Source organism: Kogia breviceps, chromosome 17 (assembly GCF_026419965.1).
Source record: "Kogia breviceps isolate mKogBre1 chromosome 17, mKogBre1 haplotype 1, whole genome shotgun sequence".
NCBI classification, from domain to species: Eukaryota; Metazoa; Chordata; class Mammalia; order Artiodactyla; family Physeteridae; genus Kogia; species Kogia breviceps.
This window is the reverse complement of record NC_081326.1, coordinates 29042822-29061267: the sequence shown is the minus strand read 5'-3', so window position 1 is coordinate 29061267 and position 18446 is coordinate 29042822. Positions and strand designations below refer to the sequence as shown.

The window sequence follows — 18446 nt, the reverse complement described above, 5'->3', positions numbered from 1 at the left end:
ATCTTGCATCTTCACTTTTATGCAGAATGATGAAAATCTCCTTAACCTTTACATCCTAAGTTTTTAGTTTCTATCATAAATTAGAGAATCTCATGTTAAAGTGAAAAATATGGTCATGATGATCATTATAACTTTTACTAATGACCCCAGCTATTTGTCCAGTTGACAGTGTCTCTTGATTGGTAAGATGTTCAGTGGAGTATCTTTTGGTCCTTCCACTGTTTCATTTTCATTTAAGAAGCCATTTAAGTGACAGTATAATTCTAAAGAAATTGCATACTATATATGAAATTTCAAACACTAATTCATTCATGGTGGGGATGGGATGGTGATTTAGAGCTCCTTTAGATTTTTGAATGAACAGAGAGGCTAATTTTTGCCTCATTAACTTATCCTATGAATTTTCAATTTGACCAATTCTGAATGACTGCCCCCACATAAGGATTTTGGTTAATAGGTAGTTATAATTCATATTTATAGCCACTTTTCAGACTAGACAATTTAGATCCTAAATTCTTCCACTCTTTATAACCAGTGAATATATGAAATGTCAGTGAAAAATGTCCTCAAACTTTTGCTAACTTTGCTGATGGTACCACAAAATAAGAGATGATCAGGTTTTAGTTGTTTATTTTGGTTAATAACAGAATTTTACAAGTATGTTAAGGAGTCTCATATTGAAAATGGAAAATAACTTGATAACAATGAGAACTGTTAAAAATGCATTCTTCCAGTTGCATTTTAAGAAACTCAGTTAATTATATCAGAATAGATTTAAATATTTTGTTAGTAAATATGTTCAATTTAACATGAAGCCAATAATTTTTAAAATGTATGTCCCAAAATAATAAAAAATGCATAATTATATAGATGGAAGTGATTGTTTTCATAAAAATATGCTTATCACCCGTTTCTTTGTTCTTCCATACTGAGTACTATAATTTGGATCATATAATCACTGTGTATATGAAACTTGCATTTGGCCATACCAAACATTAACTGAAATGAAACTATGCCTGAAATAACTGGCTCAGTCACAAATAGGAATATGGACTGGCAAAATGATTTTTCAGGTTAAATAAAATTCCAAACCCTACTTCTCTTTTCTTCCTCTCCAAGAATTTCTATAATATCTAAAATACATCCCTTCATGCCCTAATAAATTTATTATTTTAATCATTTAATTTGTTTTTTCAGGGGGAAGGATGTCTGTGCTTCATCTCATTGTGTTCTCTCATTTCAATGTGTTGGGTCCTGTCAGTGAGGGAGATTTAGGGTTCTTGCCTTTGTGATTCACTTGAGTAAATGAGTAGTAATATCTTAATTTTATATTAAGGTATTGATAAACTTATTAGCCTCAACAGCTGGAGGAAAATTTTCTTCTCTTGATTTCAATACTGGCCTGGGAGATTAAATAAGAATATATATTCTAAAAATGCTCTGCTTACATTTGCCATTAAGCATAAGAACTATTAATGTCTCCTCCTTGTTGTTATTGCTGTTGAAAGCCATATTTCAGGATACCAACCTGATATATGGATATGGATAGCTAAGTCAACTAATACAGGTTTTCACTATATGGTTACATGAAATGTTTGTGACAAGGACACTTTCTTAATGAGTTTACTGAAACTTTGTGTGCCTGCTACTCCTTATTTATATTAGAATCTAGTAAATGCAATATCTATTAGCACAGAATTTAATATTTAAGTGTTTGACTTTTATTGCTTGATATATGTTCTTGCTCTGCAGAGAAAAGAACTCTTCTGGTTTTTCCTCCATTTAGGTAATCACTAAGTGTAGGAAATTGATTTTGTCCACAAGACAGCAAGGTATTTGAATATATTAGTAACACAGAGAATGTAATTCAAGGTTAGATTTTGTTGCACCATTTGAGGTTCTGTAGTTCCTTGTTTCAGTGATAATGAGATGGGCTGCATCCTAGACAGTAACAGGAGTCAAGTTTTCCCTCAAAGAAACCTGTTTTCCTCCTAATATTTTTTCTATGCTCTCAAATGCACATCATCCAGTGAGCAAAATAAAACAAAGAAAAAATAAAAACTAATTTGCCAATTTTTTTACATTTCCCCTTTTCGTTTTGGGACTTGGGGAATTTTCAAGCAATATATGATTCTGTACCCTCTGTAGTTTCTCTTTCATCACAATTCTGACTACTTAAATCTCACCTGCATTTTCAATCTTGCCCATTCCAAGGACAAATCTTAACTTCAGTAGGAACAATTTCAAGAACTCAAAACAATTAGTAAGCATAAAATAATAATATGACTTACTGAGCAAGAATTATGCTGATGTCTTTATATATTCTGAATCCTCACATGGGCCCTACACATTCAATAACATTTCCCCCAAATGAACACATAAACAACTTTTTCCTTAATTATCCATTATGTGCATTTGAAAACATTGAAAAAACATCAAGTCAAAAAATAGAGATATATTTCATACAACAATGTATGAGGATGGATATCTATGGCATAGTCTTTAAGAGATAAGGTGTACCTTCAAATTTTACTTTGTAGATTTAATTTAATTTTTTATCAAATAAGATATTATAATTTAGTAGAAAACAAAAAATGTTATAAAGAAAGGTTTCTTCTATGTCACTTCTATCATTTCCCAATTTCCCAAACTTATTGTTCACTACTATAGAATGATGAAATGCTAAGCCACTTATCTTGCTCTGTTTATAGAACAAACATGCTTTATTCTATAGAGTAGAATAAGGTTACTTATTACAGAGACTCCTATACTTCTTTGATGATTTCGAGCCAGTGTTTATTCCTGATCTTCACATTTTGAACCTGATCTTAATTCATTGGTAACGTTAATGTCAGTGTTTACAAAGCACTATGAATTTTGGCCAGAGTGGTTTCCTACCCTTGATCCTGAGTGTACAGTACAGTTTGTATTTGGCTAGTTTTACATCACCATGTTGACCAAATTATTCTCATACAAAGAGCATTAGCTTATTATTTAGGGCTGTTTTGTATAGACTCTTTCCTATCATACCAAAAATTATTGGACTCTCAGAATTCTGTGGTCTCAACAACGTAAATGAAATAATAGAAGACAAAAGCAAACTCAAGAAAGGATATCCGCTTGGTGATTAAAAAATTATTTAAGCAGATATTTGTTTTCATCGGTATTTTATATATATATAAGCACTGAAGATAAAATTACTACTTGAAAGCATTGTAGGTAAAGTTACTTGTTTTTTACCTTGACCTACAGTAAGGTTGTCTACAGCAGGCTTTGCTTCAATAAGAAATGTTATTGAGTCCTTGCTGATTTCATACTCTAATGTGACACCAATATAGTCATGTTTGATCTTCCACTGTTTTATGGAAAGATGTATTACAAATTTTAATTGAGAATTCTTCCTGGTCAATTATTGATGATGTCAGAAAAGATTTATTGATTAACAAATAACAATGGTATGAAGAATGGACAACTCAAAGCGACCCATAATCTTATTGACATTGATTTGTCAGCCAAGGAACAGACTTTGATCATAAAATGGTAGATCCCTTAGCCTTTCTGATATTTTACAATTAAAAATAGTTATTCACTTCTTATTCATTTGGAAAAACAGCCTTTCATGATGAATGACATAATATAAAAAAGAACTTGGAGAAAAATCACCATTCATTTTTTATGTAATTCTAACTCATTTGTTTGAAAGGTTAAGGCATAAATTAAATACGTATTTTGTAAAGCATGCTATTTTTTCACTATGCACTTAATGTTCACATATTTTATAGTCTTTATTTGTATGTAAATCATAGGGTTTATTAACAATTTTTTTCTTTGCTGTTCTCACAAACGTGATTGACAGTAGCTTAGCACCCTTGAGTAACCTAGCAACAAAGTTTCTTACTCTATAGAAAGTAAGAAATGGATGCAAACAAAGTGTTATGGGGAAAAAAAAAAGAGTTCAATTTCAGAATATTTGTACATGTATACTATTAAAAATCACGATGAAATCTAATTTGGGTGAAATTGGTTGACAATAGGTATTGAATTTCCTAGTAAATAATATATTGCCTGTGAAATCTTGTCTCCTTCATTCAGGAAAAAAAAAAAAAAAAGGTCTATTTCAGACTGTACCACTACTGACTAGGTTACTGAATATATGTCTTCCCTAGCAGTCTATTCATTATAGATTAGATGAGGAGAGTGTCTGGGCATGTTTTCACTATGTGGTAGATGAGTTTACTAGATGGAATTTCAACAGTAAACTTTCCTGACAGTGATGCATTTCCTAATCCCTTAAATAGTTTTAGAATAAATGTTTTATCTTATTTTCAAGGGGTTGTGCTGCACTGTTGGGGGATCAAGTTCTTGGAAATACCACAGAAGATTCCACCTTGTGTTTTACATGTTAAGAAGCTGATATATTTAATATCTGTTTCTTTTGGTGAAATTTAACTTCTATAATTGCTGTTTATTTTCAATGAGAAAATAACTCTTGTGTTTTAATTGTAAGGTCATAATGGAAGTGTATCAGGTATTGGGAGAAAGCTACAACTTCACAGGATCATTATATGACGAATAGACTCAGGTGGGAGGGGAAACACACACTGGTGAATACCTTCCTTTAAATAGCACAGCTTTTATTCTGTGCCAAAGGCAGAATTACCTGGCCTTTCTCAATTTGACAGGTAGCTCACTGCACTTCAAGAAATCTTAGAGGGCTTCGCTGGTGGCACGGTGGTTGAGAGTCCGCCTGCCGATGCAGGGGACACGGGTTCATGCCCCGGTCCGGGAAGATCCCACATGCCACGGAGCGGCTAGGCCCGTGAGCCATGGCCATGGAGCCTGCGCGTCTGGAGCCCGTGCTCCGCAACGAGAGAGGCCATAACAGTGAGAGGCCTGCGTACCGGAAAAAAAAAAAAAAAAAAAAAAAAGAAATCTTAGAGCCTTATGAAAGATTAAAGTAAGGGAGAGCAGGATGGTATATGAGCTGGACATATGATTGTGCATTTAAAATGAATGCATAGAATTGTAAAACTAGAAAGCATCTGCTCTCTGGTAGAGATCCCCCCCCCAGATAACCCAAGTTTTGGTTTTTTAAAAATCTAACCTAAATGACTTTGATTTTTTTTTTTTTTTTTTTTTTTTTTTTGGCGGTATGTGGGCCTCTCACTGTTGGGGCCTCTCCTGTTGCGGAGCACAGGCTCCGCGGACGCGCAGGCTCAGCGACCATGGCTCATGGGCTCAGCCGCTCCGCGACATGTGGGATCTTCCCGGACCGGGGCACGAACCCGTGTCCCCTGCAACGGCAGGCGGACTCTCAACCACTGCGCCTCCAGGGAAGCCCTAAATGACTTTGATTTTGTCTGTAATCACGACTGGGTGTGAGCTCAACATCGATATCTTCCTCTCACTATCATCCCAAATCTCTCTTCCCTAGGGAAGACTAGAATTAAAATCATGATATCCTTAAGGAGAGGTCCAAATATTCTCAACTAAATAGTCTGATTTTACCTGTATGTGAAAAGTTTGGTCACTTACATGATTTGGTTTGAAGTGAATCACTGTAAATAAATGAAAGGATATCTTTTACATGAGAAACAGTTCCCTGTCCTTGAAGATATCTAGCTACAATTGGATAGACCAGTTGCATAGAATTCATACCCCAAATGTCATAGAATAATTGGTCTACATGTGAAGATTCTACTAGTAACAGCTGTAGTCAGTGGTTAATTATTCAGGAAAATGACATTTCAGATGTGGCATATGCACATTAACTTCCCCTTCCAGCATAGATGTCTCAGTGGGGTCATATTGTTGAAAAAATATCTTCATTCTGGGAAGTTGAGTTCCTAGAGGGCAGGGATGATCTTATTTGTGATTTTATCCAGTATCTACTATAGTACTCTATACAGTGTAAGCTTGAGACAAATGATTAATCTTTTTCTTTACAATTAGAGTTTGTGTGTATGTTAGAAAGATCTGTAACAACCACTGAAATTATACCAAAATAACCTAAACTACATAATATGTGTTAAAAAGAGACAAAATTAAATAATATATGCCCTTAGAAGAGGAAATAAAGTTTATAAATCAACTATAGACAGAAATTAATTACCATAAAATTACTGTTAAATTGTGAAGTTGATCTAAAAGGAGCTGTACTTGTTATTGCAGGTTTGGTTACAGAAGTACGGCTACCTTCCACCAACTGACCCCAGAATGTCGGTGCTGCGCTCTGCAGAGACCATGCAGTCTGCCTTAGCTGCCATGCAGCAGTTCTACGGCATTAACATGACAGGAAAAGTGGACCGAAACACAATTGAGTAAGTAATGGCATCTGCACTCTTTCTTTCTTAGCTCTTGAGCCAAGCTAAGTGGTCTGAAAAACCCTTAGTGAACTCCACCAACCACAAATGGAATGATTTGTCTCATGAACGTTTCTTTGGAACTTAACCTATGTTAACTCCACTCCCCTGAGATTTCATAAAAAATTAAAACACAAAATTAAGTTTACTCACCTGGACTTTAGCAATACATTTTCAAAATAGGAAAGAAAATACCAACAATGGGAGTCAAAGTAGATGTACAGCTGAAACCACTCCTAAGAGTAGTGATCAGTGATGTGCTGGAGCTGGATTGTATGGCTGGAGGGAGTAGTATGTGCACATTTCTTTCCCTAAATGATATCACAGCAGTAGCTTGAAATTGGCCAAAGTCAAAATATTGAAACTGAGGAAAGTAGGAAACTGCAAATCAGGGCTCTGTTTTTGAGGGGGAGAGAATCAGAGAGCCAGTTAATAGTTTACTAGCTTTCTGCTAGTGACAATTCTCATACTAGTTAAATCAAGGGAAGAGTTTTCACTGAAAAGTCTGTGCTTTCAATCTTTTAGTAACAAAGGGCTTATTTCTACTCTTTAATAATATTTGTTATTTTATTTATTGTTTTACCAATCATTTGTTCTTTTATTTATTCAACCAGTCACTCTTTGCTGGGCATTTTATCTGTGGAAGAGGCATATGCAGATTCAAAAGACATAGTTTCTTCTTCAAAGGAACTTCAAGTTAACTGTATAGCTAGACACAGTCATAAATTGTTTTACCACAAGTACACTATGAAACAGCATTATTGTTTCTAGACAGCAAAGGAGGAAATGATTAATTCTTTTAGAGCAGGGAAGAATTATTTGTGTTCACTGAGTCTTTGATACTCAAAATTAAATCTACTTCAGCATTTATAATGATCAACACACATTAAACCTACACAATAGGGAAGATAAGAATACATTTTTCTCTCTACTTTTTCAAGTAGAATACTGAAAGTCAAAGGCTAGTTGAAGTCCAGATTAACTTCGGAGTCCATATTTTTTGACATTTACTTGGGGAAGTTTCCACTATACCATGCTGTGTACCTTTGAGAAATGACACATTTTTCTTAAATACCTGAAGTACCCAGACTCAGGCATATATAATTAATTCTTACATGTTAAACTAATTTAATATATAATTTTAAAATTGTATTTTGCCTTCTAATACTTAAAGTATGATGTTAGTCATACTATTTCTATTTCATCAAAACAGAAAAAACATATAACAATGGCTTGAAGATTAAACAGTTTTCAAGCAGTTTGAAAAAATAAATTGTGATAGGGAGGGTGGGAGGGAGGGAGATGAAAGAGGGAAGAGATATGGGGACATATGTATATGTATAACTGATTCACGTTGTAAAGCAGAAACTAACACACCATTGTAAAGCAATTATACTCCAATAAAGATGTTAAAAAATAAATAAATAAATACATTACCTCTCCTAACATTTTTAATAGATACTTAAATACTGAATTTGATTTGAGTCTGTGAAAACAGAATGAAGAATTAATATAATGCATTCTGTGAGAATGAGAAACCTGTTATTAATATTGGGAATACAATTTTGATATTTTGGCTCTACTGCCCTGTAATCATTGCAATTCTCTCTTAATAGTATACTATCAAAAGTTCATTTTAAGTCATAATATACCTCTTATCCAAAATAAATATAGTGTTAAATTAATAATCAGAACCTCCAGTAAGCCCTGTATTTTTTTGCTGTGTACAGTACAGAACTCCATTTATATTACACTCTTTATCCCAACAATTTAAAAAGCTCTCTGGACAAGCTTTCTTGTTCCCTAACGCAGAGCTGATACCTTCTAATTCACTTTTTTGGAAATTATGACACAATTTTTAAAAATACAATAAATGGTGACTTGGGAAACAAATTATTTTAAATATGCTTATTACTAGATACTAAAATTGAGAGAGTAGAGTCCTATAAAAGGTGTCATTTGTGTTTCCCCCCCACTTTTGAAAGCCCCTGCTAATCATTGAAAAGACTCAGGATGGATAAGTTTGATTTCCTAAAATAGCTAGAAAAAGGTCTTTGTCAGGAGATAATGGAAGAGGCATGTGTGCAGGATTTATTTGGACCCTTCATGTGGAAAGGGGTCTGAAGAACAGTATGAAGTAAAAAATGCAGAGGTGCAGAGAAAGACATGGGTCTTTTCCTGGCATACAGTGGCTCAGATTCCAGACCAAAAGAAACGATTGTGTCAGTGTGTAGGTGTTAAAGTAACATTTCTGTGAGCTATATCATTATAGAGAAAAGATCAACTAAATAAGCAGCCTTAAATTTAAAACCAACCAGTTTTTCTGCTTGCTGTCTGTTTTTTTCTTTAAAAGTTTTTTTTTCCTAACTCAGTTATTTTGAAATTAAACACACATCTTTCTCTTTAAAAAGAGTGTTACACTTGGTAGTTATTTCTAGGTGAACCCATTAGAGCCTTGTTGAACCCTCATCCTTTCCCTTCCTAGACTGTGAAGCCTCCTCTGTCCTCTGTGTCATTCTCATTGTCACCCATACTAGAAACCTTGCTTCATACTAGAAGCAGCTTCATTTGCTTACTGTCTGTTTTTTCCACTGATGTATCCCCAGTCTTGGGGTATTGTTGCTCAGGGTACTCAGCTCAAATTATGTACCATTTTTGTAAGTATAATCCCTATAATCATGCTACTTAAGCAATTTTCTGTGCTTCTGTAATATTAAATGAATGTGTGGTAACAATTCATGCAGAAATTGCATTCTCTTATTTTACATAGTCAAATTATAATGTATGAATTTTTTCAACTAAGTCTTATTACATAAAATATGTAGTAAAATTAGAGACCTAGAATTATTCATCAGTATTAAAATAATGTCTTAGTATCCATTTTCAGATGCCATAAACATTTATCTAATTTTAGTCTTGTTGAATTCAATTGTTTTTAAATTAAGTAATTATATTCTTTTTTGGCAGACAGACATTTGATGGATTCAATCTATAATTCTTGGGTAATTAAAAGTAATGATACCAATTATAATAATCCCTATATTACATTGAAGAAATTAACCATTTTCAAGCAACAAATTTGGTTATTACCTTAAGTGGCATATTATATAGCTTTTGAATTAATTAGCATTGGTATTGGAGAGATAGTAGTGGTAAATACTTATACCGTCCCCACCCAAAATTAGCTAATTATCATATGTTGCAATGGTTCTTTTAAATTATTGGTTACTTAGCTAATTTTAGTAAGCAAGCTCACTTAAATTCCTTAATAAGTGAATTAATCTATGTTATGCATAAAAATTCAGTGTTTTGCAAGGATGGAAAAGGATAGCAAGGCAATAATGAGTCTAATATGTTTTTATAATATTAATAGTAAGTATTTTAAAATTTTAGTTTATCTTTTTATGTGTACACAATGTTATGCCCTGAAGCATACTTGATGGGATTTGTAAGGTGATTTTTCTTTTTGTTTTTATCTCTCTCTCTTTCTTTCTCTCTCTCCATATATATATATATGTGTGTGTGTGCATATGTGTGTGTACATATGTGCATACACATACATGCATATATATGTGTATACACATACAAACATATATACATTTATACATATATACTGGATGATCGTAGTAATTCTGTTTAATTTATTTAAATCATGCCCAGAAATTTGTCTTAATTAAAAATTATTTTAAGACTGAATAAATAGCTTTATTCAAAGAATTATTATGAAACTGTAGTGATATTTGAACTACTGATTTGGGAATTCAAGTATTTATTTAGATATATCAAGAGCTACAAGCTTTTTGGTTTACTTATCCAGATGTTCCATGATTTTTTTTTCTTTTTTCAAGTTAAGACTCTTCATTTTCAATTTGGATATAAAAGATAGGTCAATCAGTATTTAAAGTATTTTCTTTGTTATTTTTTAATATAACAATGGTACTCAAAGCTATAACATTATAGCATAGGTCAATCCACATTTTGGTAGCTGCAGAGGGTTGGTTAACAGCTAAATGAGCAGGGTCCTTAGAGCCCCGTTCCAAAAGGTAAAAGGTGAGAGGTGAAAGCTTAAGAAGGAGGTGACACTCTAACAGAGCTTTTGTTCACATTGCAGATCATGGAGGCTTAATACACTTATTCTCTGTGCTTGGGTTTTTAAGTACTTTAACTTTGCAGTTTCAGCTTTGGGAATAGCATGTGTGTCCATGCAGGCTGCTAACGAGTTGATAGAAAAAAGAAACTCTGGACCAGAGTGAGCTATCAGTCTATCTACATTTTGAGCCCTAAGTTAATTTACTTTTGAAAAATCTTCTTCATGATTGTTGAACTTGAATACAAGCAAAGCCTAAGGATTTTTAACATAATAAATATACGCATATTTTAAAATTTCTAGAAAGATTTCTTGGAACAACTATAATCATAGATATTACTTACTCTTACCTTTCATTAGAACTTGGAAAAGTTTGGAGGATAGAAACCTGTTTGATATATTATTATGCTGATGAATTTTTCTAAGATTACTAATGCATAAGGCACAAAATATATATTTTTGAGTATTTTTTCCCTTGGTAAAGGTAGATATATGTACACAGGACCACTGTGTGGCACAGCCTCAACCCCAAAGGGTGGCATTCCCATCTTATTCTAATGAGGAGCTGCCTTCCTGCAGCCCCACTATAGGGGCATCAGGGGCATGGACTACAACTTGAAGGAACCTATTGGAGTCATGCAATGGGTAGCCCTATATGTTTGTCATGAATGCTCAACTAATTAATTTCTTTTTTAACTGAAGCTAATGGATACTGTTTACTATATGGTGGCTAACATTACTGCAAACTTGCTTAGAAAATTATGGGTACTTTATTTACATAAAACAGAAGATAATGTGTCTGTTGGCATATTTGTTATCAAAATACTAGGAATATCACTGTCTTGAATAACAAAGTGCTTTATGTCAAAGTGAACTGAAAAATGTAGAAACATAGATATCTGTATGCTTCTGCTGCTGCTTCTACAACTACTAGTATAACTACTTCCTAATATTTAAAAAATAATATTAAGTATTATAATTATAAGTTAATAATAATAGCAGTTACTATCTGCCAGGACCTGTTCTAAGTATTTCACATGATTTAACTAATTTAATCCTCACATTAACTCAATAAGAGTACAATCATTTCGTATTATAGAAGAGGAAACTAAGGAATAGAAAGAAACAGTAGACTGACTAATAGCACAGGGCTTGTGAGTCAGTGAAGCTGGATGGGAACCCTGGCAGTCTGGCTCTAGGATCCCTGCTTCCAACTTTTATAATGTAACTCCTCACAAGAGAACTGATTTTTAGATATTTTTCAGTTTTAAATTGAGTTAATTTAAACAAAGACATTAATGATCCACCAAACTAGTTTTAAAATGTTCTGTTTTCTAAACAGTTAAACCAATACTGAATATCAGTATTATATTTATGAAAATTGGGGTGGTACCGTGACTTACAACTTGAAATTACAAAATGTCTCTCTTGTAGCTCACTGCCCCACCCCCACAGCCCAGTGCTCATTCCCCATGTCTTTGTTTGCTTTGGAATGTCAACTTAAAATTCTTAGCAAATGAGTCAGTAAAGAAGCACAGGTATATGAGTGTGTGTTGACAGACTGAAAAACTAAGTGTTTCAACAATGATACTTTCACAAAAAGTACGACTTGAAAATAACACACACACACACACATACACTTCAACACTTTTCCTTTTCATATGATGTAGTTATTACCTTGGGAGAGACAATCAATCAATTTTACTTTTGCACGCAAAACTAAAATTGCACTCTTTACTTCTGCACTCTTGTGTATAGGTAAATATGGGATTTATCAAATTGATATATGAATGGAACTAACATTTTGGTGCATGATAACTAGAAATGAACTGCCAGACTCTACCTGAATAACAAAATTAGCATGCCAATTTTACATTTAGTATTAGATAGCATTTAATTCATTGATGAGTTCTAGTAAACACTGACCATTCTTGATATCACTGAGAACTTTAAAACTTGTAAGAGAAGGAAACAAATGCTTATAAAATTAAAGAACAAACATTTGAAATCACATAAAAATCCCAAGGACAGATTTAGCTCAGATACTGTGTATCATATTCAGTGTCATGGTGTACTCTGATCATATTTTGGGGATTTTCCATATTTTGATAATTAATACCTGCTAATATCTCTGTGCCAGAATATTCGGGTACATATATTGGTGAAGTTAACATAGAGTTATCTTGACCAACCCTAATTAAGTGTTCTTTGAATTAAATTACTAGTTTATATTACATTATGCCTGTTCTTAAGTTTATTTTTTACACTTAAATCATCTACATTATGATTTAATTTTATATAAAGTTTCACACAACATCTCTCTGCATAGTAAGCATTTGTTCAAGGCACAGAGCTGAAAGAGTTACAAAGTCCTCAAGAAACATATAGGATAGTAGGAAAGATCAGTATATGCAAAAAAAATACATGAAGACAGTTCATTTACTTCATGTTCTTCATTGGAAGCTTCCCTGGGCACTGGTCCCATACAGGGCTCTGGCTTGACTCGCAGGCTAGTAGAAGACAGAGACAGAGATGTACACATTGTAATATACACTATAATACATGCTGTGTTGAGATGATAAACTGTACCTGTGGGAGTTGAATAATGAGGAGGATTAGGATTGTCATTGTAAACAAGGAGGCAAAAGTATTCCAGACAGAGTTCATTGTATACAAAGGCAGAAAGAGGTTTGGTTCTGTAGGAACTTGTGTGGATCTTGGGAAGCAGAGAGATGGGGGGCATCCTTGCTAAGTATGCCTGAATAAGATTCTGTGTATAAAAGCATTTCATACTTAGAACATGTAGTAAATACATCAGTGTTTTGAAAAGATTTATCTTTAGGAGGTAGAAGGCACTGGTGAGAGTGAGAGATACAGAGAAGTTTTAGAGTCAGAAGAGACTACATCATGATTGACTGGATGTGAGGAGAGATCAGTGGAAGATGCTACCTGCATAGCTGGCTTAGGCATTAGAAAGGCTTTGGGCTGAGATAAGGTATCAGAAGAATTGTTGCAAGTTTGGAGCTGAAAAATCATAATTTTAAATTACATGTAAAATTAGAAATGATGACAAGATAGCTAGATGGAGATGTGAGAACACTTAACTAATTATATTGTTTTTTGTTGTGTTTTGTTTTGTTTTTTATCATGAATGTCTTACCTTAGACTGGGAGCTCAGCAAGAGCCCCTTGCCTTATCTTTTTATACACACATTATTTTTTTAATATATCTCTTAGCATATTATAAAAAGCTGAAAAATATTGTAAGATAAATGGATCAGGATAGAATGAGTAAATATATAAGCAAATAGTTGGAACATAAGAAAAAATTTTATGAAATGGGCAAAAGCTGAAGAAATACATAAGGAATTTAGCAGAGGTATGTTTCAGCATAGGAATCTAATACTCATCCCTAAAACCCCTGTCCATTGGAAGATGCAATGTTTCATTGAGAAAACTTTTACTAGGTCCAACATATGCACAACTTAAAATGGAAATGTACATTAGTAAACTTAGATGTTTTCAATGGCTGTCTTCATCTTTTAACTTTATGTATTGTTAAAGTAATTTTAGAGAATATATCCTCATTGAAACCATATTTCATCAAATAATGTAACAGGATAAATACAAATTGTCAAATTTTATTCCACTATCCATTTCAAAATTATTTCTTTCCCTAGAGTGTTTACTTCAATATTTTCTTTAGCTAACTGTAAGTGTAATCACATCCACATTAAGTAAATTTATTCATATTTAATAATTATTCTCACAGTACTTTCAGGGAGATATCAGAATAAATACTTGGTTAAGAAATATTATAATTTTTGTTGAGAGTATGATTAATGAAATACCCATTGATAAAAGCCACTTAAATTATCATTAATTAATTAATATTAACCATTAATGCTTATTATTTGTTAGTTGAATATGTATCTAGATCTTACAGAATATAATAAAAATATGTTTTCATTTAAAAAGTCCCTATCCACCTATTTATTAAACCTCTTTTAAATTCTAGGGTTTGTACAGGTACAGGAAGTATGTAGATCCCCTGCTCTTGAGTGTTTTACACTCTAGTGAAATATATCTCAAATTTAATGATTTAGAGCAGGGGTCCCCAACCCCCCAGTCCACAGACTGTTGGGAACAGAGCCGCACAGCAGGAGGTGAGTGGTGGCTATCAAGCGAAGCTTCATCTGCCGCTCCCCATTGCTCCCTATCATTTGCATTACCACGTGAACTATACCCCCGCCATGGAAAAATTGTCTTCCATGAAACCGGTCCCTGGTGCCACAAAAGGTCGAGGACCACTAATTCAGAGTGGCCTGGGAGTTTTAGTTAAAAGTAAAAGGTCTCAATTCTTGGCTCCAGAGACTTCAGTTCCATAGGTCTGAATAGCTTTCTAGGCATTAGCATTTACAAGACATCTCATTTGGTTTGGAGACTTTAATAAAGGGAAAGAGTGATTTCCTGAAGTAACTCTACAATGCATCATAAACTAGGATGGAGTTTGTTAAGTCTGTTAACTGCAATATCTACATTTTTACTGGTAGCAGAATAAAAAAGGAGAAAAGTATAATGCTTATCAGAAAAGTGTTGCCTTTCTTAAAAAGTAAAAGTCATGCTTTCATTGTTGCATGATGTTATTCTTATGTTTATAAAAACTAGTTAGCTGATTTATCCATGTAACATGTAAACTATTTCAGTCATTTTCACGAAATGGACATCTTTAGACAGTCATCTCTGCAGTCAATTATTTTCCATTTAAAGAGTATAGAAATTATTTGATGAAATATAACAAAAATTGATTCTTTTGCTCATTTCCACTTTCTGAAGCATGTAACGCCACGAAGATTCTGCTTCAGTTCTGTAATTTTTAAATTAAATGGGCTAATGGATGATAAAGCCATTTTGAGTCACTAAAGAAAAACTAATAAAAATCATTTCAATCTTTTTCCTTAGACAAGAAGCAAGACTACATAGAAAACATGACAATGGTCAAATGAGACTCTCTAGAAAAAAATTTAGACAACTGTATCTATATAAGTATTAAAATTCAATAAATCAAAACCAGCATTTTATTTTCCCAATGTTAATATTTAAATTTTATTGGTATCATACTAAACATTATATTCAGAAAAAAAAATTTCTTAAGCAGTGAATTCAGTTACTATTAAAGGTTCAAAGAGAATGGCTGTTATTTGAAAATTGGGGTAATGCTTAAAGTGTAAAGAAGAAAAAAGTGGAGAAAGGCAAATGTTATTATAAACAACAATTTCCTTCTATTTAAGCTAGAAGAGAATAGCATATATCTTCGTGATTTCTGGAGTTTAGGTCATGTAATAGATTTTAAAAATTGTTGAATGTTAAAGCTGAAAGAGACCTTAGTGATAATTTATTTTAAAAAGTCTTATTTTCTGAATGAGACTTTCCCAAGGTCATGTATCTGTTAACAGCAGATTCTAGTTAGAAGCATCAGAATACCTTAGTTTACAGCTCAAAATGAATTAGAGAGAAAAATTATCTAAAGGATATGAGTTGTAAACTAGTGATTCTTGATCATTCTGGAAAAATATATGCTTTCTACAATACTTAGATTCAAATTCCAAGAAAACTTACAAAATTCTCCTTTATGTTTTCTCATTTTTATTACCACTGCCATAACTTCTCAATGGATTTCTTTTTGAAATTAATGATTAGGGTTGTTATTAAATAACTGGAAAATATTGCTTTTTGCAGCTGGATGAAGAAACCTCGATGTGGTGTACCTGACCAGACAAGAGGTAGCTCCAAATTTAATATTCGTCGAAAGCGGTATGCGTTAACAGGACAGAAGTGGCAGCACAAACACATCACTTACAGGTATAATAGCTAATGATGAATTACTGTTTCTTTTCAATTTTTCACAACTATGTATTTTGACATTTTGTTTGAGATCTTATGCACATTGACTACATGGAAACATATAGTAATGTAGTGTTAACATAAAAAACAAAAATTGCAATTGAGAAGAGAATAAATTGTCCATTTGGGGACCCTGTAGACAGACATTCCTTGAAACACTTTTGTAAACTAGATCTTCCAGCTTCTTGAATGAATGCTAATATTCTGAAAGACTTTCAGATGAGTATTCTAACACACAATATTCTTTATCAGGTATTCATAATCTAAAAAATTATAAAATAATAAAGTATATAAATAATTGCAATTTAAACAATATATCTTTGAATTATTAATTAACTTTTGGTATCACAGCAACCATTTAACTTTCTATCTTTTTAGCAACAATGCAAATGGATCATCCTTTCTTGTCTTCAATGAAGCATGCTTAAGGGATGAGAGTATCTTCCAGTCTGGAGTGGCAATTGCTGCTAGTTCATATTCATTCATTAACTAATTGAACAATGTTTTATTGAGCACAAGTTTGGACAAAGAACAGTGCTAGGTACTGGGGATATAACAATAAATAAAACATAAGGGTTCCATCCATCCTCATGGAATTTAAAGTCATGCGGAGAAGTTTAACAATCATATAAATGTGATGCCTGTTTTGAAAGAGAAGGAACAGGATGCAAGAGAAATGTAAACCATGGTCGTTCAACCCAACTTAGAAAACCAGGGCTGGCCTCCCTTCTGTCTTGAGAGTAATATGGAGTATTAAAGGAAATTCTTTATATGATCACCTTAACAGATACAGAAATGCATTCAAGAAAATTTAACCTCCTTTTATGATAACTAGGAATCAAAGCAAAGAAAGATACTTAATCAGAAAATTGTCATCTACAAAAACAAAAATTACAACTTCATTATGTATTTCACATATAATATGACCACTGTAACATGAGGTGTTGGGAAAAAAAATCGTTAAGTGAAACAACAAAAACGACCTGCTATCTCTACCTCCATCCAATAACATTGTGCAACTACTTTTAGTTATAAGGCAAAAGATATAAGGATCTGTAAAGAAATAAAACTATCTTTAGTCACAGTTGTATCACTTTCTAACAGAACACCCAGAATAAACTCTAGATAATTTTTTTAGAAATAATAAAAGAATATATCCAGCTATAAAAATAATTAGAAGATTTTATTTTTAGAGCAATTTTAGGTTTACAGAAAAGTTGAGCAGATAGTATGGGTAGTTCTCACTTCCCGCCCTCCCCCCAGTATACACACTCACATAGTTTCTCCCATTATTAAAATCTTAATTAGTATTAGATATTTGTTACAGTTGTTGAGCCAGTATTACTCTATTACTGACTAAAATCGGTAGTTTACACCAGAGTTCACTCTTTGTTGTTGTAGTTTTATGGATTTTTGACAAATGCATAATATCATATAGTATTACAGTATCATATAGAATTAGTTTCACTGCTCTGAAAATCCTTTGTTGCACCTGTTCATCCCTCTTCTCCTTAGAACATTACTGATGGTTTTAATGTCTCTATAGTTTTGCCTTTTCTAGAATGTCATATGGTTCAAAATAGAGTTTGTAGCCACTTCAGACTGCTTTCCTTCACTTAATAATATACATTTATTTCCTCCATGTCTTTTCATGACTTGATAGCTCATTTCTTTTTATTACTGAGCAATATTCCATTGTATGGATGTGTCACAGGTTGCTTACCTGTTCACCTATTGAAGACTTCTTGGTTGCTTCCAGTTTTTGGCAATTATGAGCAAAGCTAGTATATAAACATGTGTGGGCTGGTTTTTGTGTGGACATTAATTTTCAACTTATTTGGCTAAATACCTGGGAGTATAATTTTGCTGATCATAAGGTAAGACTATGCTTAGCTTTTTAAGAAACTACCAAACTATCTTCAAAGTGGCTAAACCATTTTGCATTACCACCAACAATGAATGAAAGTTACTGTTCCTCTACAACTTTGTCAGGATTCGTTGTTGTCAGTGTTCTGGATGTAACCATTCTAATAGGCGGTTTCTCAATTTTTTAACTTGCAATTCCCTAAAGCCATGTGAAGCTGAGCATATTTT

At 33.0% G+C, this 18446-nt stretch overlaps 1 protein-coding gene across 2 annotated transcripts in view; it reads left to right on the top strand.

The window, feature by feature from the left end:
• The window catches only part of MMP16 (matrix metallopeptidase 16), a 378275-nt gene that overhangs the window by 160549 nt on the left and 199280 nt on the right, over window positions 1-18446 (top strand). For both annotated transcript variants that reach the window (XM_067017279.1, XM_059043578.2), the window contains exons 2-3: window positions 6172-6320; window positions 16188-16310. In XM_067017279.1, coding sequence (XP_066873380.1) covers window positions 6172-6320; window positions 16188-16310 — 272 coding nt within the window. The remainder of the gene's footprint in view (window positions 1-6171; window positions 6321-16187; window positions 16311-18446) is intronic.